The 20,196-nt window shown below is 41.4% G+C and overlaps 1 protein-coding gene across 2 annotated transcripts in view; it reads left to right on the top strand.

Annotated features, from left to right (window-relative positions):
* The window catches only part of MYH9 (myosin heavy chain 9), an 82,183-nt gene that overhangs the window by 31,920 nt on the left and 30,067 nt on the right, over window positions 1-20,196 (top strand). For both annotated transcript variants that reach the window (XM_081210985.1, XM_081210984.1), the window contains exons 3-8: window positions 5,885-6,041; window positions 12,397-12,424; window positions 12,866-12,959; window positions 17,373-17,465; window positions 18,567-18,630; window positions 19,564-19,662. In XM_081210985.1, coding sequence (XP_081067111.1) covers window positions 5,885-6,041; window positions 12,397-12,424; window positions 12,866-12,959; window positions 17,373-17,465; window positions 18,567-18,630; window positions 19,564-19,662 — 535 coding nt within the window. The remainder of the gene's footprint in view (window positions 1-5,884; window positions 6,042-12,396; window positions 12,425-12,865; window positions 12,960-17,372; window positions 17,466-18,566; window positions 18,631-19,563; window positions 19,663-20,196) is intronic.

The raw sequence follows: 20,196 nt of genomic DNA, 5'->3' as shown, positions 1-20,196 counted from the left end.
CTTTCGAACTGCTAGGTTGGCAGGAGCTGGGACTGAACAACAGGAGCTCACCCCGTCACGGAGATTCGAACCACCAACCTTCTGATTGGCAAGCCCTAGTCTCAGAAAAGAACTCTGGCCTTATTGGCATACAGGAGATTGAGAGGAGGGTTGCAGTTGTCTTGGTGGATCTAATTTTGGGGTACTAATCAGTTTGACAGAGAGCTATGGTTCAAAGTGGCCAAGGGTACAGGAGGAGAGAAATTGGCGTTTGTCCTGAGTTCTATATTCAGGGCACTGATTGGATCAAAGCATATGCTACTGCTGCCTTATACATAAGCTGCAACTGAGCCCGACTCTGTAAAAGGGATATTTTGCCAGACTTCACTGATTTCCATTTGTTCCCTTCAAAGTGTTTCATTCTAACATCCATTTAGCTGTTTGTTGCTGTCTTGTCACATGGATCAGCCCTTCTGTGCTCCCCATACATGGACTCTTGTAAGACTTTGCACAGTGAAGTCTTTGTCACATGTGGCAGTCTGCCTACACAGTTTCTCCCCTTTGGAATGGGGAATGGCACATATCTGTCTTTCTTTGCTTTACAGCACATAAAAAAAATGAAGGTTGTCAGTGTGTACATGTAGTAAAATAGACGTGCACTTTTTCACATTGATGGCTAGAGTACAGATCTTTTGTACCATGATTTTAAGCTAGGCAGTGTACAATTAAGGATGTTTATATATAGGCCATTTTTTCCTCTGAGGCTATACTTGCCAGTAGGGACGCGGGTGGCGCTGTGGGTTAAACCACAGAGCCTAGGACTTGCGATCTGAAGGTTGGTGGTTCGAATCCCAGTGACGGGGTGAGCTCCCGTTGCTTGGTCCCTGCTCCTGCCCACCTAGCAGTTTGAAAGCACGTCAAAGTGCAAGTAGATAAATAGGTACCGCTCCAGCGGGAAGATAAACGGCGTTTCTGTGCGCTGCTCTGGTTTGCCAGAAGCGGCTTAGTCATGCTGGCCACATGACCCAGAAGCTGTACGCCGGCTCCCTCGGCCAATAAAGCGAGATGAGCGGCGCAACCCCAGAGTCATCCACGACTGGACCTAATGGTCAGGGGTCCCTTTACCTATACTTGCCAGTGTCTCTATCACAGTTCTGACCCACTCAACATGTGAGTATTTTCTTTCCTTTGATAGTTTTGTGTGTTTGGAAAATAAGCATCTTGGGTGAGCCAAGTATGAAGCGAGTATTAGTGGCAAAATATCTGCTTTGCATGCAGAAGGTCCCAGGTTCAATCCCAAGGTAGAGCTGAGAGAGAATCCTGGCAACAATGCTGAAGAATACTGCCAGTGGCTGTAGAAAATGCTGAGTTAGTAGGACCAATGGCCTCACTTGGTATAAGGCATCTTCCTAGGTTCCTATGTAGTAACTAATTGTCTCCTAATCTACAAGTTTTGTATGCAGTTTTTTAGTTCAACAGTGACTCAGTCAGTGCTCTAATTTTCAATTCATTTGGGCCTGTGCTAATCTTTATTGGGTGTTGATTAAGGAAAGGAAATCTAACCCTTGAGATTTAAGATGTATTTTATACCTTGAGTTGCCATGGCTACTGGCCCTGACAAGTATATTTGCACGGAGTAGTTCCCTGATACAATATTCCTGATAATGACATTCACTCATCAGTGACCTGCTTAAAATTTATTTTTATTTCTGTTACTTGTGATCTTATGGACTCCAAGATCATTCCAAATAAATGAATGTTCAGAAGTAGTAATGAGTCCCCCATTGTCTGACTGGAAGAGATTCATACACCTACAATGACATGCATATGTGTTGTTTTTAGAAAGACCTGATCCTGTAAAATGGAATGTGTTTACAAGTTTGCCCAATTTTGATTTTCTATTCCTTCCTGTCTCCTGATATGATACAACCTTAACTTTTCTGCCGTATAAGGAACTTCTCAAAATGCATCTCTTCCTTTGCGTTTCCTGAGGTTTAGTTAGGCAATAACTTTAAAACATTACATTCTCAATAATTAGCTGCTATGGCTATGTAGTTCAGTTTCTGTGAACCTTTTAATGTTTATTTTTCTTTAAGCAGCTACAATAAATAACTTTTTACTACTAATATAGCTAACTTTTTGTACAGGTTTAAAGCCTTTTTGCTTCCATTTATCATGATCGCTCACTAATATGGTATTGGGGTTGTTAACTCTGATTTACAGAGGACTCTGTGGCATGTGCAATTTCCTTGGGTCACGGTGCTTTTTACCCAGTGATACTTAATCCAACTACACTTTATATTATAGAAACCTCCCCTGCAAAGTGGGGTATCTGAATGTTGCTTTATTCCAACAGCCTTGGTGCAACCTGAAACCTGTTGTCACCAAAGGTTAATCTCATGAAGTCTGCAAATCAGTCTATTACAGTGTGCAGACTTTGTGGTTTTAGCAGTACTGTACATAATCTCTCTACTCCCCACTTTCCCATCAAGTATTTTGCTCAACCTTTCTTTATTTTAGATGGTTTCTGTACTAATTCATATTTTCAGAAAAACCTCTAAGTGGTTTACAGCATGTCTCAAAGTGGGGATTCTCAGACTGGGGGGCAAATTTGGTCATCCAGGCTCCTCTGTGTTCCCAGGCCACAAACCTCACTGGCTCTGCTTCACATCCAGAGTTGTTGCTTGGCAGGTGTCATTGAACTCTGATAATGCCTTTTGCTTGTATTGATGGATAGTACAGAGGGATGCGTGTAGAAACTGGCCTATTGTACAAAGCTAAAATAAAAGAATCATTGCCGTCCCACTTTTGTTTTTGGCTCCACCCACTACTGGGATGCGGTCCCTGCAAGGTTGCCCAGAAGGCATTGTGGCCCTTTGGCACTTTGACAGAAAACATTGCAAATGAAAATCAAATACAAGAGGTGCACAATTAAAACAGCAACAAAACAAAATATACTCAACATTAAAAAAATAGAGCTAACAGTTATATTCAAAAATACAGTCAGGATTCCACAAGTAAAAAACAAATAAACAGCTAAACAGGTCATTGAGGTAGGTGCCCTCCTTCCCTCCACATTAAAGTCCCCAATGTATTCTTAACACTGCCAGTCTGGTGAAAGTTTACATATTTAAGCCCTCACCCCTGTAAACTTGGTATTTTTTTCCTGTGGGCTAATGCAGCTTTTGGATCATTTACAGGAAATGGATAGATATTCTCAGCAAGGATAAGTGCAACTATAACGCTCTGGTTCAGTGTCCTATGACAGAGGTGCCTGTTTCAGGACAATTTTTTAAAGAGAAACAGCTTTAATCTCTTACTGTGGTGCAGCCCTCTGAGTAAGTGACTTAGAGTTGGAGTCCTTGAGGTGCTTGAACAGATACAAAGCCCATTCAGATCAGTGCTATGTCTTCCATGGACTTGTTCAATAATTTTGCATTTGTCGCTTGGGAGAAGCTCCCTCTTATAACTAGTCTTTTTGAAATCAGATTTTTTCTACTCTACACTTTTGCTGTTGGATCTCCAGTTCAGTTAGATTTCTAGTATAAAATGGTTACTCTTCCAGTTGAGTTTTTTCCAAGCTCTCATGGCTTAAACGGCAACTAATGTGTATTTCCTGAACACCCTTGGGGTGCCAATTTTTATTAGAGAGCTTCGTTTTTTATAGAAACATTTAAAACAAGAACACAGAACAAAGAGTTGGCAAATTGCGTAACTCCTCCTAGTTTTGTAATTGCTTTGTATTCTCTACTGTTCCCTGTGATCAAAAGACTGTTTTATACAAGCCACAATATGATGACCACTATCAGCTGGAGGCTTATATTTGTTTCTTGCAGAAGTTTCCTCACTTGTAAATATCCAAGTGTCAATTTTGAGCTGCGCATGTCAAAGAGCTGCAGCTGGCTGCTGACACTTAGACTATGCTCATATCTTTGTTTCCTAGCTGGGCCATTTATACTTGAGGAAATGCAACGGAAAATGGTGGTTGCCTACAATTCTGCCTTTCTAACATTAAGAAGTATTAAGTGAAGTGGGGCATCTGCTTCCATATTTGCTGTCCCACTTGCATCTGGAAAGGTCAGCAAGGAGGCTGATCTTCTTAGCTACTTTACTTTGCTTGGACCATGAGTTTAGTAGAGGGGGCAGAGAAGGAGGCAGTTCTTCAAATATACTTTGCGGCAGAGTATCCTAACCTGGTGGGTACAGACGTTGAGAGGAACAGGAGCTCATCTCTGGTGTCTCGCTGCAGTTGGAAGCACTGAGAAGTGTTGCTGCTTCCAGACATCTTGGATGCCATACAATGTCTGGGATGAGCTCTCATCCCTCTGAGGTGGTAGGGGCAGGATTAGTGTATATAACTGTGGCCAGCCAAAACGTTTTTGCACTTACAACCTTGGGGAAAACAAGCACACAAAGAGGAATTCCAAGCTTCCTACTGACAGTCTTGGGGAACCTTTTGTAATGGTGCCACTGCAAACCGGATAGCATTATCCCGTCCCCGTCCCCCCCGCATTTCCTGACACATTTCTGCTTTGGATATTGAGGGAAATACCGGTAGTTGGCAACTTCTCTCAAAGCCTTTTAATGCTGGATTAACTCGTAATAAGCATTCTGTAGAGTTGTGCACATGCGGTGGTTACTTCTACAGTGGTGCCCCGCAAGACGAATGCCTCGCAAGACGGAAAACTCGCTAGACGAAAGAGTTTTCCGTTTTGGAGGTGCTTCGCAAAACGAATTTCCTATGGGCTTGCTTCACAAGACGACAGTATCTTGCGAGTTCCTGCTGGTTTTTCCCCTCCCCCCCCTTTTCTAAGCTGCTAAGCCGCTTATCAGCTGATCCGATCAGCAGATAAGCCGCTAATAGCGCTAATCCGCTAATCCGTCAATGGGCTTGCTTCGCAAGACGAAAAAACCGCTAGACGAAGAGAATCACAGAACGGATTCTTTTCGTCTTGCGAGGCACCACTGTATATGTTCTTTCTCCACTGAATGCTGCCTTGGCCTCTTAGAGTGAATGAACATTCATATGCATTAAGTGGAATAAAAAATGAAGTATGTTCTAACTGCATCAGGATTTTTAAAATTCAGTTTTGTAGCTTATAAGTTAGCATTTAAATTTTAGCCATATGTGTAACACTGGCTTGACATGTAAATGCATCAGTGATAACCAGTGAATGCTGCATCTTTAAGTGTTTTTGCAGTTTACTTCTACCCATACTTGGTTTTATCCCAGCCTTTTACTTGGAGGAGGTGATATGCACCTGCTTTCTCAGGTGCTTTAATGTTTTTTAAAAGTTGTAGTTGTAAGGCTTAGAGAGGTTTGGAAATGTGTGGGCAATGCTTCATTAAATCCTGAATGCAAGTATTGCTTGGACTTTAGTGGTAGCTGTAGGTTCTCATCTCTGCCACCCCCACAAATTCTGTGGCTAGCAAAATTAAGTATGCACAAGTTTGCACATAACGTGCAGGCAATAGAATGGATTTAAAAATCTGGTGCAGGATATGTACAACTCTGAAATAGAGCTTTGTTAATATATGTGAATCTTTTGTTCTGCTCCATGCTGGCACTGAGCTAGTGTCGAAAGATACCTATTGCCTAAGTTTTGCTAAAATGCCACTCATTTTTGTGTACTGTAGAGCTATAAACAGTGAATAATAATGCAAAGTAAAATGCATGTTTCAGTCATCAAAGATGAATAGCCATATTCAAAGTAAATGACAGATGTGATTGTTAGTTCAAAATCTCTGGTAATGGAAGGCAATTATGGCAGCCCAAGTAAATTTTCAGTATGCGATTATTGTTACCACTCTTGTGAGTTGGGGGGATGGGAGGCGGGATATGTGGAGCCGATGAAACTGTAAAACCACGGATGCTTCTAAATTCTTCTTAAATTCCATTTTGCAGACCTACTCAGGCCTGTTCTGTGTTGTCATAAATCCCTACAAGAACCTGCCTATCTACTCAGAAGAAATTGTGGATATGTACAAAGGCAAAAAGAGACATGAGATGCCCCCTCACATATATGCTATTACAGACACTGCCTACAGGAGTATGATGCAAGGTAGGTACATTTTAAAATATATTCTGGCCATGGCAGTGGCTATGCTCAGATGAGTAGGCTCTTGTCGAGTTGCCACTTTTGAAATGTCAAATGTTCATAGGGATACAATATGAAAGTTTCATGTTCGGGTGGAGGTCTGCTGCAGTGCAACGTTTGATTCCAGTCAATCTTCTGGTCTCTGGAAAGCAGCATTCCTCCGTTGCTTTCAGTTCTGCCTAATCCGTGGGGGAGGCTTGATGCAGCAGCCAGTGGTATGGGAGGAATCTGTATTGAGCACAGAAGATGAAAGGCCACAGTGCTCTGCAAGAACCAGAGGCATTCAGGATTAGCTGTTTGTGCCCTAGACTCTATTCAAAGTCTAACAGGCAGGAAATCTTTCATGGTTTTGAGCACTTCTTAAAAAAGCATGGCAAGCTGATGTCTCTGACCCATTCTCAGCATGGGGGTGCAGTTATTTCCCTGAGCTGGTGAAGCAGAAAGACCTGCATGTTAATTGGTTAGATTCCAGCACTTGGTTTAGGGCATGCTAATTGGCAGCCTGCAGAGGAGGAGCAGGGGCTTGCTTGGTTTCAACTAATACCCAAGTTTCTTAACCTTTTTGTAATGTGGCCAGACTGTGTGTCACTGCCTCTTTTTGGAACTGGCATCTCTTTTGGCAGCCCATATAGTTTTATGATGATGAAACTCCCTGCCCCAGGCCAAATCAGCTGGCAGAGGGAGGGGCATAGAAGTCAGGTATATGCATGGCTGCGTCTGAACTCTGGATTTGCTAGGACCTTGGGTGTTAATGTAGGTTGCAATGGATTCAAGAATGCATCAAGATAGGCATCAAGGTGTCCTTCATGAGTTTGCTTGTGTGTGTGTATGAGAATGAGGAAACAGCCAGTCAGTATCCATTTATGAGGCTGAACTGCTGCTCCAGTATGTAAATAAGTAACAGTGGAGCCAGAGTACCTTTTATAGGTGGCTTGAACAAACCCAATTAATTATGACAAACTGGAATATGTACAACAGTCTTCCTTGCAAGCCCACTACCACAGGCTTTTGTTTGCTTCTCCTTGTTGCATTGCAAGCTTGGGATAATGTAGTATGTAGGATTCTGCCATTTTGGGGAATCAGGGAGGGTTCTTGGTGATCTTTAGGTCTCATTCAATAGCCTTGTGGCTGAGACTTAAAGCTGAAGACTTCCTCTCTCCCCCCTCCCTCCAATATCTGTTAAATGTTAAATCTTCTGTGTGAAACCCATAATGTTTACATATTTCAGAAGTTGGGGCCAAGAATGTACTATTTGTTAGTCAAGTCTAGTCTGGCTTGCTTAGTGTAGCATTCCATGTCCCTTTTGAATCAAGTCTTGTTTATGCTAAATCTTTTGTTCTGGACTCTGATTCACAAAGGGAGGTTTAAAAAAACAACAACTGGGTCTTTATTTTGTTAAAGGCCATGACTTTCATATAACCCCACCAGCATTTCTCTTAAATGTACTTAAGAGAGGGAAATGATTCTGTCAGCTTGCCTTTAAGAGTGTGGAGGTCAATTTCCCAACAATGATAACCAGGGCAAATAGGCTCCATGTTGGAAATAGCTCATGCTTCACAATTTTCCCTCTCGAAATACTATCTTTTTTTGTAAGTCTAATTATATTTTATCATACCGACAAGTTTGATTATATTTTATCAATACGGAAATGATAGGAAAACATATTTAATATGAACAAGGGCTACTAAGGCTGTCGAGGAAAAAAACACAACACCTCGGCTGATGCTGACATTGTCATGGTTGACTTTTGCATACATCTTTACATTTGCTGCAAATTATGCCAGTGGAATCTACATTTTTAAAAGAAAAAGGTAAAATTTGAATGTCACTACATGCTGATTCATATTGCATGTCTCTAGATGGCAAGGTAGATGACAAAAAAGGCAGTTGGTTTAGACAAGCCTTCCAACAGGAGTGGAGTTCTAACATTCTTAGTCGTCTTGGTGTCTCATGATTAACAGCTGTTTTTTCCCAACCAAATTAAACCCACAGAATATAAAAGAGCAATTTTTTTATGATGCAGACAGGAAGGAATGAGATAGTGTTTTTTAAGTGACTCTCTTTGTATGTGAAACTGCTTCTTGCTGTAAATTCATTTAGTGGGAAATGAAATTAGTTCCTCTTAAAATTCTGCTTTGGTCATGTTCTAATTGTCTCCAGTTAACATAGTGGGAGGTGTGAAGAAGACATTTCATCTGTTAATGGTGGGGTCCATCTGACAAGAACAGATGCAAGTTTGCGTATTTTATCCTAGAAGTACATGCACTCAAAATGTTTCCTCTTTAAATCTCATGCAACGAGTTGAGTAAGATTTAAAAAGTGAAAGAACCTGTATTGTTTGCTTAAAGGTGCAGAAAGGTTGGGGTAACTACTGGACTTTGTTTCCCAAATTGGGGGTCAGCCAGTATTGTTTTGTCCCAGAATCCTAAGTATATCCTAGTACCTAGCAAAGATGAAGCGAATCAAGTCTTGAATCTAGATGCTGACCTTTTGACTATAACATCAAGCCAATTCTCCCATCTTTCTCCTACCTGCCCCTTGAAGTGTTGTAGAAAATTCAAAAGCTTGTTCCCATGATTTTGTGACATATTTGGTCCCAATAAAAGTTAATTGCCCAACTGTTGAATTTTAATTGAATCAAGGTTTCTGTAACCACTTTTGGATTCTAAACTTCTCCAAAACCTTTTATTAGTCTTTTAGTTCCGACAAGTCAGAGTATTACTCAGAACATTATTATTGACCAACTTCTTAACCTCTTGGTGCTCTGTTCCCTACTGTATCGTCCAGGGGAAGGAGATGGTAAGGAGGAAATACAGTGGTGCCTCGCAAGACGAAAAGACTCCGTTCTGTGATTCTCTTCGTCTAGCGGTTTTTTCGTCTTGCGAAGCAAGCCCATTGACAGATTAGCGGATTAGCGCTATTATTAGCGGCTTTTAGCGGCTTATCAGCTTATCGGATCAGCTGATAAGCGGCTTAGCGGCTTAGAAAAAGGGGGGGAAGGAAAAAAAACCCGCAGGAACTCGCAAGACATTTTCGTCTTGCAAAGCAAGCCCATAGGAGATTCGTTTTGCGAAGCACCTCCAAAACGGAAAATTCTTTCGTCCAGCGAGTTTTCCATCTTGCGAGGCATTCGTCTTGCGGGGCACCACTGTAATGTGTGCTAGGAGTCCTCCCCCACCCCTCCACCTCATTTCCAAAATTTTAAAAGACAAGTGAAGTACCCCCTGAGGCTTTTTCCAGTGTTGAGATGGAAAATGTGTTACAAAAAGAGCACTGTAAAAACAAAGGAGGCAAGATAGCTGATGAGATGTATGATAATTCATGTTCTATATCCATCCAGTCAGATGGGCGGGGTACTACTACTACTACTGTTAATTACAGTGCCTTAAATGCAGTTACAGGTCTTAGCTGTGATGCCTAAATATTTCTGATGATAAACCATAGAGATGGGGGAAACTATCTTTTTCAGTAGTTAGGAGGTAGGCTTTGCTCTTTAGCAATAGTCAAACTGCCTGTGTTAATGAATCAGCTATAAGCAGGGATCAAACCTTTTGCCTTTTTAGCTCTGCTTCCTCTTGGCTTGAGAGATGATGTCACCGTAGTGTGAGTGCTATGTTCTCCTTTTATGGAGTTAAACAGACTCAACTCGGAGTTGCTCATGCAGAGGAAGTGGGTGATAAAGGCCTGTTAGGATGTTCTGTAACTGAGTTGTGAAGCACTAAGCAGCATGTTAACATTTTCTCTTCTTATCCCCACCCTCCCCAGAGTTCAAAATATAATCTCCTCTTGGGCAATTAGAACACCTCAAATGCATGTACTTGAGAAGCATGTAATAACTACTATTATTTTGACACTTCTGCTACAGAACTCTTCTATTTTTTTCCAGCTACAAGGATTCCACAGATACATAAAACTATATTTAAATTTGCATGATGAAGCAGTTTGCATCAAATGCTTCCAAGCCATGCATCTCATAAGATGGACTCTAGTCAATGAGAGATTGTACCACAATAATCCTGTTAGTCTACAAACTTGTGCGTTGCTGTAACAGCCCATCTCTCTGGAATAAATAATAATTTTGCCTCTTTAAAATCTGTATTGCTTCTTAAGTGTTAAAAGACCAGGCTTGATAATAAATATTGAACAGAATTTGTACAGCTCATAAGACAGCTGCTCATTGAATAACTGCTCTGAAATACAGAGCCAGTGCTATAGACTAATGCGTTACTTATTAAAAGCATAGTCAAAAGATACATATCTGGGCCTGTAAAGCAGATGTAGACTCCTTCTTTAATTATCTTATAAATGAGCATTTGGTTACATTTATTTTCCTTCTTCCTTTCTCACCCCCCTCCCACAGCAAAACAAATCTAGGCTATCTGAACACTTGCATACTCCCCAGAAGGAGCACCCAATATCCTTCTGGACAGTCAGTTTTGAAATGGGTGCCTCTGTTGTATTTATTTTATTTATAGAAACTTACAGATCACATAATAATGATCAAGAAAGAAAAATTTATAAGCAGTTTACATAAAATAATGAAAAATATTTATCTGACAATACAAACACATTTAATCTGTAGGATAATCTCATGAGCATAATAGAGCCCAGATTGAACGGAAAATATAATATTCTAAAACGTAACATAGCTGCTATATCATTGTGCAATTGTGCAGCTTTTTCTGTGTATGCGTTAGCTTACTGTTTTGGGGGAGGGAAGTCTGTTTGTTCTAAGAGTTGAGCAACAGGAAGTAGGATACCATGCGGCACTTCTCACTTCTCAGGCAGAAGAATTCCAGCTATCCCAGTGATGACTGCTCTACTAGGCTGGGAAAATTCTCTCCTTCTCCTCGCCCCCCTCCTCCAAAGGGGCCTATTTCCTTTTATGGTAGTGTCTGCATACTTGCCATGTGACTTGCCTGTACTTGTGCAGGTACATTCTTTAAAGCTTAAGGAGGAGGTGACTAACCAACCTGCAGCTGACAATAGAGGGGGAGGGGGAGATTGCTGCCACACGTGGAGGTTTTTTCTGACTAGTTTGCCTGCTAATGCATCAAATTCTATAGGGATGAAGGCACTACTTTTCCCACAAGGAATTTCAGGCTAATTGGTCAGCTGCTGAGTTATGTTTATTCCTGCAGGCTGGAATGGAAGTAGAATGGCTCCTACTGTAGGCAAAAGGACGGCTGGTTATGACTCAAGATGCATAGGGCTACTGCAGGCGTTCTCCATTTGGCTTCCCCCTATAGTAATGAGGCATGAATTGATGTTTGGATACAGAGACAGTGTACTTTAAGCACCTGTAGCCTCTTTTAAAAAGTGCCATCATTATTCAGAGAAACAACTGCCTTCCTGGAATTGCCTGCATGATACAGAACCACCCAGTTGTCTGTGTTACTGAATACACCTCCTGGGGCTATGTGCAAATGAATCAATGCCCAGTCATGCAGAGCCCATTAACTGTTGAGAATCCTTCAACTCGTATGCTCTTATGAACTGGTAGAGAGTCCAAAAACTTGTCACTTACCTTGCAAGGCACATGTATGCTAGTGGAGTAATCTAACTGGTCATTAATTAATTTGGGTGATCTCCAACTAAGTCATGCTCTGAGCAGACACACTGAAATCAATAAACTTCAGTACCAAGTCAGTTTATTTCAGTGGCTCTACTCAGAATATGACTTAGTAGGAGATCACCCTCTGTATCTAGCTAAGCACCATATAAAATGCACTGTATATGAGTAGCTGAACTACTAACCCTGAATCCCAGCTCTTCAGTTTCTTTGATTCCTGTAGCAGTGGTAAAAAAATCAGGTAAAAAAAAATTGCTATTGGATATGGCTCTGTATCAGCAAAAAACTCTGGCTTGCACGCTTGGTTAAGTTATGTCACCTTCTAATCTTACCTGACACAAAAAGGAATTTTAGTTATACATGTAGGAGAGTATAAAACAAGTGATATGGTTCTCCCAACTATTTGGAATTTTTTTCTGCGCATACCACACCGAGAGCAGGAGTTCTGTAGATAACATGGTGGCTGTGAAAATAGGCAGGATTTGTTTATCAGTAATCCCAGTCATACTGTTTTACTTGAATAAGGGCAATACAGGCATTGAGGCTAAGACCCCACCCCTCCATTGCATTTTGTTGAATCTGCTGGGGGTGTATGTGCAAGAAAATACAACAACAGAGGTGCAGGCTATGTTGAAGAGATTTGCCAAGAGGCCTGAGACTATGCAACTTTGCTTAAGAGGCAGTGAGATGGAATAAAGGTGACCTTGGCCTGAATCTGATCGTCTTTTGTTTGCTTCTTAATTTCAGATCGAGAGGATCAGGCCATTCTTTGCACGTAAGTATTTGCATAATTTCCCCATTGCTGATATAGTTCTTGGCAGTTTAAGCAGCTTTTTAAAATGTAGTTGACTCACTGGAGTGGTTTTACTGTGAAACTTTAATCTCTCCGGGTCTAACTAATACTTTGAAAGGCAGGTGTGTGCATAATTTTTCACATGTTTACCAAGTCTCACTAGAAAAAGATAAGGGCAGATAAAGACCAGGAGAAGATGTTATAGGCCCCCCTAGTGGAAGCATATCAAGAGTAAATGCTTGGAGAACTGGTAGTTAAGAAAGCAGCCTGATAGGTATTGTGGTAACCTTGTTCACCATATACAAGCTAGCAAGACATTTAGGGAAATGTGTGGACTAGGCTCCTGAAAACAGTATTTTAGAAAGTTGCTAAAGAGAGGTAAATGTTTGCAAATATATCCTGATAACGCTTTGTCTTTTGCAGAGGTGAATCTGGAGCTGGTAAGACAGAAAACACCAAGAAGGTCATTCAGTATCTGGCTCATGTTGCTTCATCACACAAGAGCAAGAAGGATCAAGTAAGTTTCTGTATTCTAATAGGAATTTGCTCTGCTATTTCAACTGCAAACACAAGCTGACCTCTTTATGGGAGATAATTTAGTACTGACTGATGCTTTGTAGTAATGTGAATGGTCCCAAATTTTATGTGAGACTGGGTAATATTGTGCTCCTGACTTGTGTTCACTGACTTCAGTGAAGTGGCAGTAGATGTTGAATTGTGTCTAAATGACCGCTGTATGTGGCAGGGCATTCACCTACTGGCAGGGAGGTACCATCTGCCTCCTTATTGTAGCGTCAGTTTAAAACTACTTGACCACCTCTTCTCCTGGAGTTGTGGCTGCCCCGCCTTTCATTTGCAATGAAGAAACTGTTCCATCACTAGAGCCTTCTTTTCTGTTATAGGTAGTAACCAAAAAGACTCTGACAGTGTGTGTCTTTTGTGCTAAGGAGGGTATCTATGAAATATTGTCTCATTTATTTTTCCTCCCTTCTCTTGATGGATTATGTCCGAACTCATCAGTTGGGACTTCATAGGTGAGCTGCACGTTTACTGCACGATCTGCACCAGGAATGTGTGTGTTGCTCTACTGTGTGACTTATAGCAGCTTTTCACTCCCACCAATGTCACTTTTTGCCACTATCAGTTCACAGTTTGAATCACACAGCTTTCTTCCTCCCGAGACGTCCCGAATGGGAGACTACAGTTTACCTCATGACACTTTCTCACGTATAGTCAAAACCTATTAGTAATTCTCACTTTAGGTCTGTCTGAATAGAATTTCCCATGTGCACCGAGAGGCATTCTGCGCAGTGACACAGATACTCTGTGCTGTTCCAAAGAGGGTATCTGGTATCCATGGTATTCTGGCTAGACAGAGCCAGCTGACTTTCTCCACTCTCCTCAACCCATCCAGCGTACTTGCTGCGGTGCAGGATGCTGGGAAAGGTCATGAAGAAACTGCCCCGGCACAGGCTAGATGTTCCAGCTCAGAGCTCTTTGCCCGAGTTAAACACATGAGGAAATGCTAGTTATCTTGTAAACATTATAATGAAACCCAGATGCCAAGTGTATTCCCTGTTGCTACATAAAATCTTGGGTTTTGATTCTTTAATGTACTGGCATGCTGTGTGTCCATAGGGTTAGCTCTCAAAATATCTCTGCATGGTGTGTGTGCGTGTGCGCACATTCTAATGAGTGGCTTTTGGAAGCAAACCAAGATATAGTCTTCTGTATGCCAAACCTTTTGAGAGATGACAGCTGTTCCAATAGACTGTCAGTGAGAATACTTAGAACAGGCACAAAAAACATTTCTGTGTTAGGATTTAGGGATCTGAAAGCATGTATATTCTGTCGCAGTGCTATCAAAACCTAGGATATAAGGTGGCAATCATCAGCCCCCAGTGTAACAATTTTGGAGCCCTTCCCCCAGCTTTAACTTGAAGTCCTTTTGGGGTTTTTTTAAGATTAGTCAAAGTACTGTATTGCTTTTAGAAGCCTGAAGCAGACATAGAACTTTTTTATGTTGTGTGTGTTGATGTTTAAATCTAACTATCACAACCAATCTTTCCACCCAGGCTTTTGAGTAGGAATTGACAATTATTAATGGCTTATTTAGGAGAGTTTTGATCCCCCCCCAGACATGCTTAGAATCAATACTTGTGATAGTTTCCAGGGTCAGGAGACACGCCTGTTGATCAGGAAAGTTGTGTTAAAGGATGGCTGGATATGACATGCACCTGGCTTTATGTATTAATAGTGCTAGGCTTTAGATTGCAGAGTTTTAAAACCACAACTTGGGCAAACTTTTCACTTTGCAATTGAAATTCTTAGCACCGTAGTGCTTTCAAGCAAAGCTGTCCACAGCATTTTGTATTTTCTAAAGTTTCTCAGCAGCGGCATTGCTGGAGGAGGAGGTTGGCATGATCTGCTGTTTCAGCAGACCGGCTGGTTAGTTCCAAGGTGGGACAATTAGTTCAAACTGTCTCTTCTCATTCTGAATCCCTTCTGAGATCTGCTTCAGCTGGCTTTAGTCATGAGTAGAGGGGTGGAAATCTTTAAAAGCCTTTTCCGGACCAGACATCAAATATCTGAAGACTCCCAAGGGTGATACTGTTCCTGGATTCTTTCCTGGAGGAAGTATTTGGAGCTGCTGTGTGGGAAAATTGTGAAGATACTCTTTATGCAAGTTTTTCTGAAACGATGAAAGGCTCACGCCCACACTGTAGCCAAATGGAACAGAATCTGTGGCTGTAGTGACATGCATGATTAAATTGGCTATGCGACACACAAAAAAGAATGAAAAAGTTCAGGCTGCAACTGAAGAAAAATAAATATTAGCAACCCGTATTGAGGACCTGTTAGGACATTATTTCACTCCTGGGATTGTGTCCAGAAACAGGCTTTGGGCTCATATGTCCCTCACTGTGTGATCAAATGAAGAAATTGCATAGGGTATGGGATTTCCTTGGTTCTGTGGTACTCTACAATGACACCTTAAGTCATGTTCCTGATCTCTTCTTGGTGGGAAATAGTATCCTAGTATTTAGTAGGATAACAGACCCTAACTCATGAATCAGATATTTCAGAAAAAGGACATTGTATATTACTTGATCACAATATGCAGTCATTCCCTCTACTAAGAATTGTTGGTGGTGAGTGCTGGCAGAAATTGAACTAAAATGGGACTGCTGAGAAACAAGATAGTGGTATTGGATTGAGGGATTCTCATATTTGCAGAAGTACAACAGCAGTCTTAATCAACGCCCGCAGCCCTATGGGGACAATCCCCCAAACAACCCATTGAGGACTGAGCATGCACAGTAGTCATAGTTGGGGAAAACGAAACAGCACTCCTATTTGGGGATGAGTATGCATTGCAACGTCTTGTTTCAAATGCATTTGGAAGCTCTAGGTTTTCCTAATCTTACTGTCATCTAGGTAGCCAATTCCTTTCCTAAATTTTTCACTGGTTAAGTTCATATAGGGAGCTACAATAGTTTGTGCTTCTTTGGGTCTCTAAAACAGCCTCTCCCTTCCTTCTGTGGCTGGCTCCAACCCATTTGTGTCTCTTCTTAACTCTCTCCCCCCCCCCCATTTTTCTAGTGAAAAAGGTGCAATGAATTACTGTTGTCTGCAGAAAAACACTCAAAGCAACCATTGCTCCTTATAGCTACATTTTTAGCCCTGGAGTCCTGCATTGGAATATTTAAGCTGCTGCTGCTTCCTCTAAACATAGCTTTTCTTCAGATCTTGACCCTGCGCTGAAGTTGTAGTGTTTCGGTTTGTGACATCACTCATTTCCATAGCAACAGATTGCAGTAACAAACAAAGGATTAGGACTCCACTGCAGGATCAAACGGAGAATTGTGCGGGGGGGGGGGCGCAGAGGCCTTCCTAGCACACATACATGTGTGACAATAGAGGAAATTCTACATTGCTGGCAAAATAAACTTTTCGGCACTCATCTGAGGCTTTGCTTCCTTCTCCACAGCTGATGGGGTGGTCTGTGATGGATAGCAGCTGTCTTAGCCAGAATCTATTCCCATGGCCCAACAGCCCTCTGTCACCATGAATAAATGTTGTTGCTGCTGCTGTTGTTGTGGTACCAAGCTGCACAACGTACAGCAGAGTTCAGAGCTCTTCTAAATGTATGTGAAGTTGGATCGCTTACAGAAAACCCAAAGCAACAGTTGAGTAAAGGCCCCTTTCTGAGTGAGCAAAACTGTCAAGTTTACACTGCAACTGTTGTAGCACCAGCAGCAGATTTGGTGCTATATGGAAACTGAAGAGTTGTGTATCTGAGCTCTGGGAGGTACTAAAGTCCAGTGGAAAGCAAGTTCAGAAACATGGAAAGCTGGAATAGGAGGACAAGTTGATGCAGTGTGATCTTAGGTCAGCAAAAATGGAACAGTTTTTCAGCAGCTTTGTATTCATATAAACCAGGGGTCAGCAAACTTTTTCAGCAGGGGGCCAGTGCACTGTCCCTCAGACCTTGTGGGGGGCCGGACTATATTTTGAAAAAGAAAGCAAGAATGAATCCCTATGCCCCACAAATAACCCAAAGATGCATTTAAAATAAAAGCACACATTCTACTCATGTAAAAACACGCTGATTCCCAGACCATCCGCGGGCAGGATTTAGAAGGCGATTGGGCCAGATCCGGCTCCCCGGGCCTTAGTTTGCCTACCCATGATATAAACCTTGAAGGCAGCAGGTTTTGTTTCTCTGAGTTTACTGGATGGAGAGATTTTTCTTTTGATGTGATTAGTTTACCCTTAAGGAAGTGTATTCCTTAAGGCATACATCTCCCAACAATCTGCACAGTGCTACTTATGGAAATAAGAGTTTGGAGCCAGGAGTTGACAAAATATATCGCCTTCTAAATGAATGGGTTGAAAGTAATTTTCATGTCTGATTTCCTGACTCCAGGGGGAGCTTGAGAGGCAGCTACTGCAGGCCAACCCCATCTTGGAGGCCTTTGGAAATGCTAAAACAGTTAAGAATGACAACTCTTCAAGATTTGTGAGTATCTGTCTCCTTACTTGAATTATGCATTTGAAGTTTGGGGGGCAGGGGAAGGATATAGTTGAATGTGGTTTTAGCTGTTTGGCCTTGGATGTAGTTCTGAATGCAAACTTCACTTTGTCCGCATTTGAAGGGTATTTGGGGCAAGTAGATTATCCACAAACTCGTATTAAGGTCCAGCTCCGAGGGCCTTCTGGCGGTTCCCTCACTGCGAGAGGCCAAGTTACAGGGAACCAGGCAGAGGGCCTTCTCGGTAGTGGCGCCCACCTTGTGGAACGCCCTCCCATCTGATGTCAAAGCGATAAATAACTACCTGACATTCAGAAGACATCTGAAGGCAGCCCTGTTCAGGGAAGTTTTTAATATGTGACATTTTAGTGTATTTTTCATCTTTGTTGGAAGCCGCCCAGAGTGGCTGGGGAAACCCAGCCAGATGGGCGGGGTACAAATAAATTATTATTATTATTATTATTATTATTATTATTATTATTATTATTATATGTGTGAGTCATCCTAAACCTTGATTGCCTCTGATATAGTTAACAATATTGAACATTTTATTTGTATGCTGCCTTTCCAAAGTTAAAACCATGCTCAAGGCAGCTTACAACATATATAAAAAATTACTTAACTACATAAACATAATGAAGTAGTCATAAACAATAAGCAAAAGTAATCATAAACAAAAAAATCAAATATACTTAGCTGTTTACTGTGTAAAATATCCTTTTTAAGAATGATTTGAAACTTTTTTTTTAAAGGGAAACTGAAGCTATAATGGTGTGGTATTAGACATTGAATACTCTGTGCCATGTAGCGCCTGGAAATGAATAGAAGCCAAAGTGGCCTATTTAAAATTATATTTTCCCTGCCTTCTCCACAAGTGGCACCTGAGGCGGCAGATGTCCTGGTCCTCTACTGAGATCCATCTAATTTATGAATCACTTAATGCTTGTAGGAGTATCCCGTTATCACGTTCCTTGGCTGTTCTGTAGAATGAGCCTGAGTTTTATATAGAAATCTAGAATAGCAGCTGTATATCCCACATTTACAATATGTGTAGTCGGCTAAGAGTTCTTGTTTTCTTTCTTCTTTCAGGGAAAGTTCATCAGAATCAACTTCGATGTAAATGGCTACATTGTAGGAGCCAATATTGAGACCTGTATCCTTCCCACAGATAGGGAAATCCAAATAACAACTAAAGTGGGGGGAGGAGGAGAGCACACAGGCATCTTGGCTTAAGAAAAGGTGTGGGCGGATAGTGTTTTGAAGTTGTACTTTGAAGAAGCAACTTGCCTTTTTTATGAAGACGATAATATTTTCAGAAGAGCTTGGCAACCTTCGATTGAAGTGCGTATGAGTAGTGATCTTATAGCTACATTTAAAATAAGATCTCTTCCTGAAGTACTTGTGATCCAGTTCAACACTAATACACCATTTGTGAACATTTGCGTTAACTCAATCTGGCAGAGTACTGTAATACATGAGCTGCCTTTTAAGCATACCTCATTGAGTCCGAAATAACAACTCTTTGCATCCTCCCCCCAAAACCCTTTATTCTGTTCTGCCAAACTCCTGCACACTTAAAGTTCATGCAGACTGGGTTACAGTGGTACCTCGGTTTAAGTACTTAGTTCATTCTGGAGGTCTGTTCTTAACCTGAAACTGTTCTTAACCTGAAGCACCACTTTAGCTAATGGGGCCTCCCGCTGCCACCGCGCTGCCGGAGCCCGATCTCTGTTCTTATCCTGAAGCAAAGTTCTTAACCTGAAGCACTATTTCTGGCTTAGTGGAGTGTGTAACCTGAAGCGTATGTAACCTGAAGCATATGTAACCTGAGGTACCACTGTACTTTGTTTTTGAAAAGTCTTTTATGTATCTTTTTCTTTAGTAGTATGGTGACAGAAGGAGAGGATAATATGAACAGAAGTCGAGCATTCAAAGTATAGAGGCTTAATTCCTGAATGTGAGAGGTTTTTGCAAAGACAACTTGCCCAGTTTGGGTCTGAGAAAGATGCCAAGCTACCTGAGAATCCGTATACATAGAATTTATGTAGACATGGGTTGTTGTTTTTTCTCCCTTAACTTACCAAAGATCTGTTGGAGAAATCAAGAGCAATACGTCAGGCCAAAGAAGAACGAACATTCCACATCTTCTATTACTTGCTGACCGGGGCAGGGGAACACCTGAAGAGTGAGTACTTGGTGCTTAAATTATAGACTCCTAGTTTACTGGTAGTCTCTTTCGAACTGCTTTGCACAGGCATTCTGTCTTTTTTTAACCCTTTCCTCTTGTATAGTCTTTGTTCCCCCAAGACTGATTTAGCTTTGTCAGTCTCAAACAACGTCAACATTTCCTTATCTGAAGGCTGTACTGAGTTAATTAAGGACATAAGAAACATCAGGTTAGGAGTGTTAACAGCACTCTTAGAATACTGCAAAAGAATTTACTGAACTTGCAGCAAGTAATTGCCCTTCACGTGATTTACGGGTGAGAATATAGACAACAGGGAGTCACTGTTTTTGTAAGTAAGCTGGTTCTGCTGCTTTTTCCGTAAGTGTTGTACCAAATGGGTTATTGAAGTTAGACAACCATTTAATTGAAGTTAACCCAACTAACCATTTTTTGTGGGGGCAGGATAGTTCTTACCTGTTTACTACTGTTGCATAACTATTGGCAGAGCAGTGTTTAAATCTCTAGATAAGGAACGAAAAGAAAAAAAGATTC

Source organism: Podarcis bocagei (assembly GCF_964188305.1).
Source record: "Podarcis bocagei genome assembly, chromosome: 10".
Lineage (NCBI taxonomy): Eukaryota > Metazoa > Chordata > Lepidosauria > Squamata > Lacertidae > Podarcis > Podarcis bocagei.
This window is presented reverse-complemented; position numbering and strand designations above follow the sequence as displayed.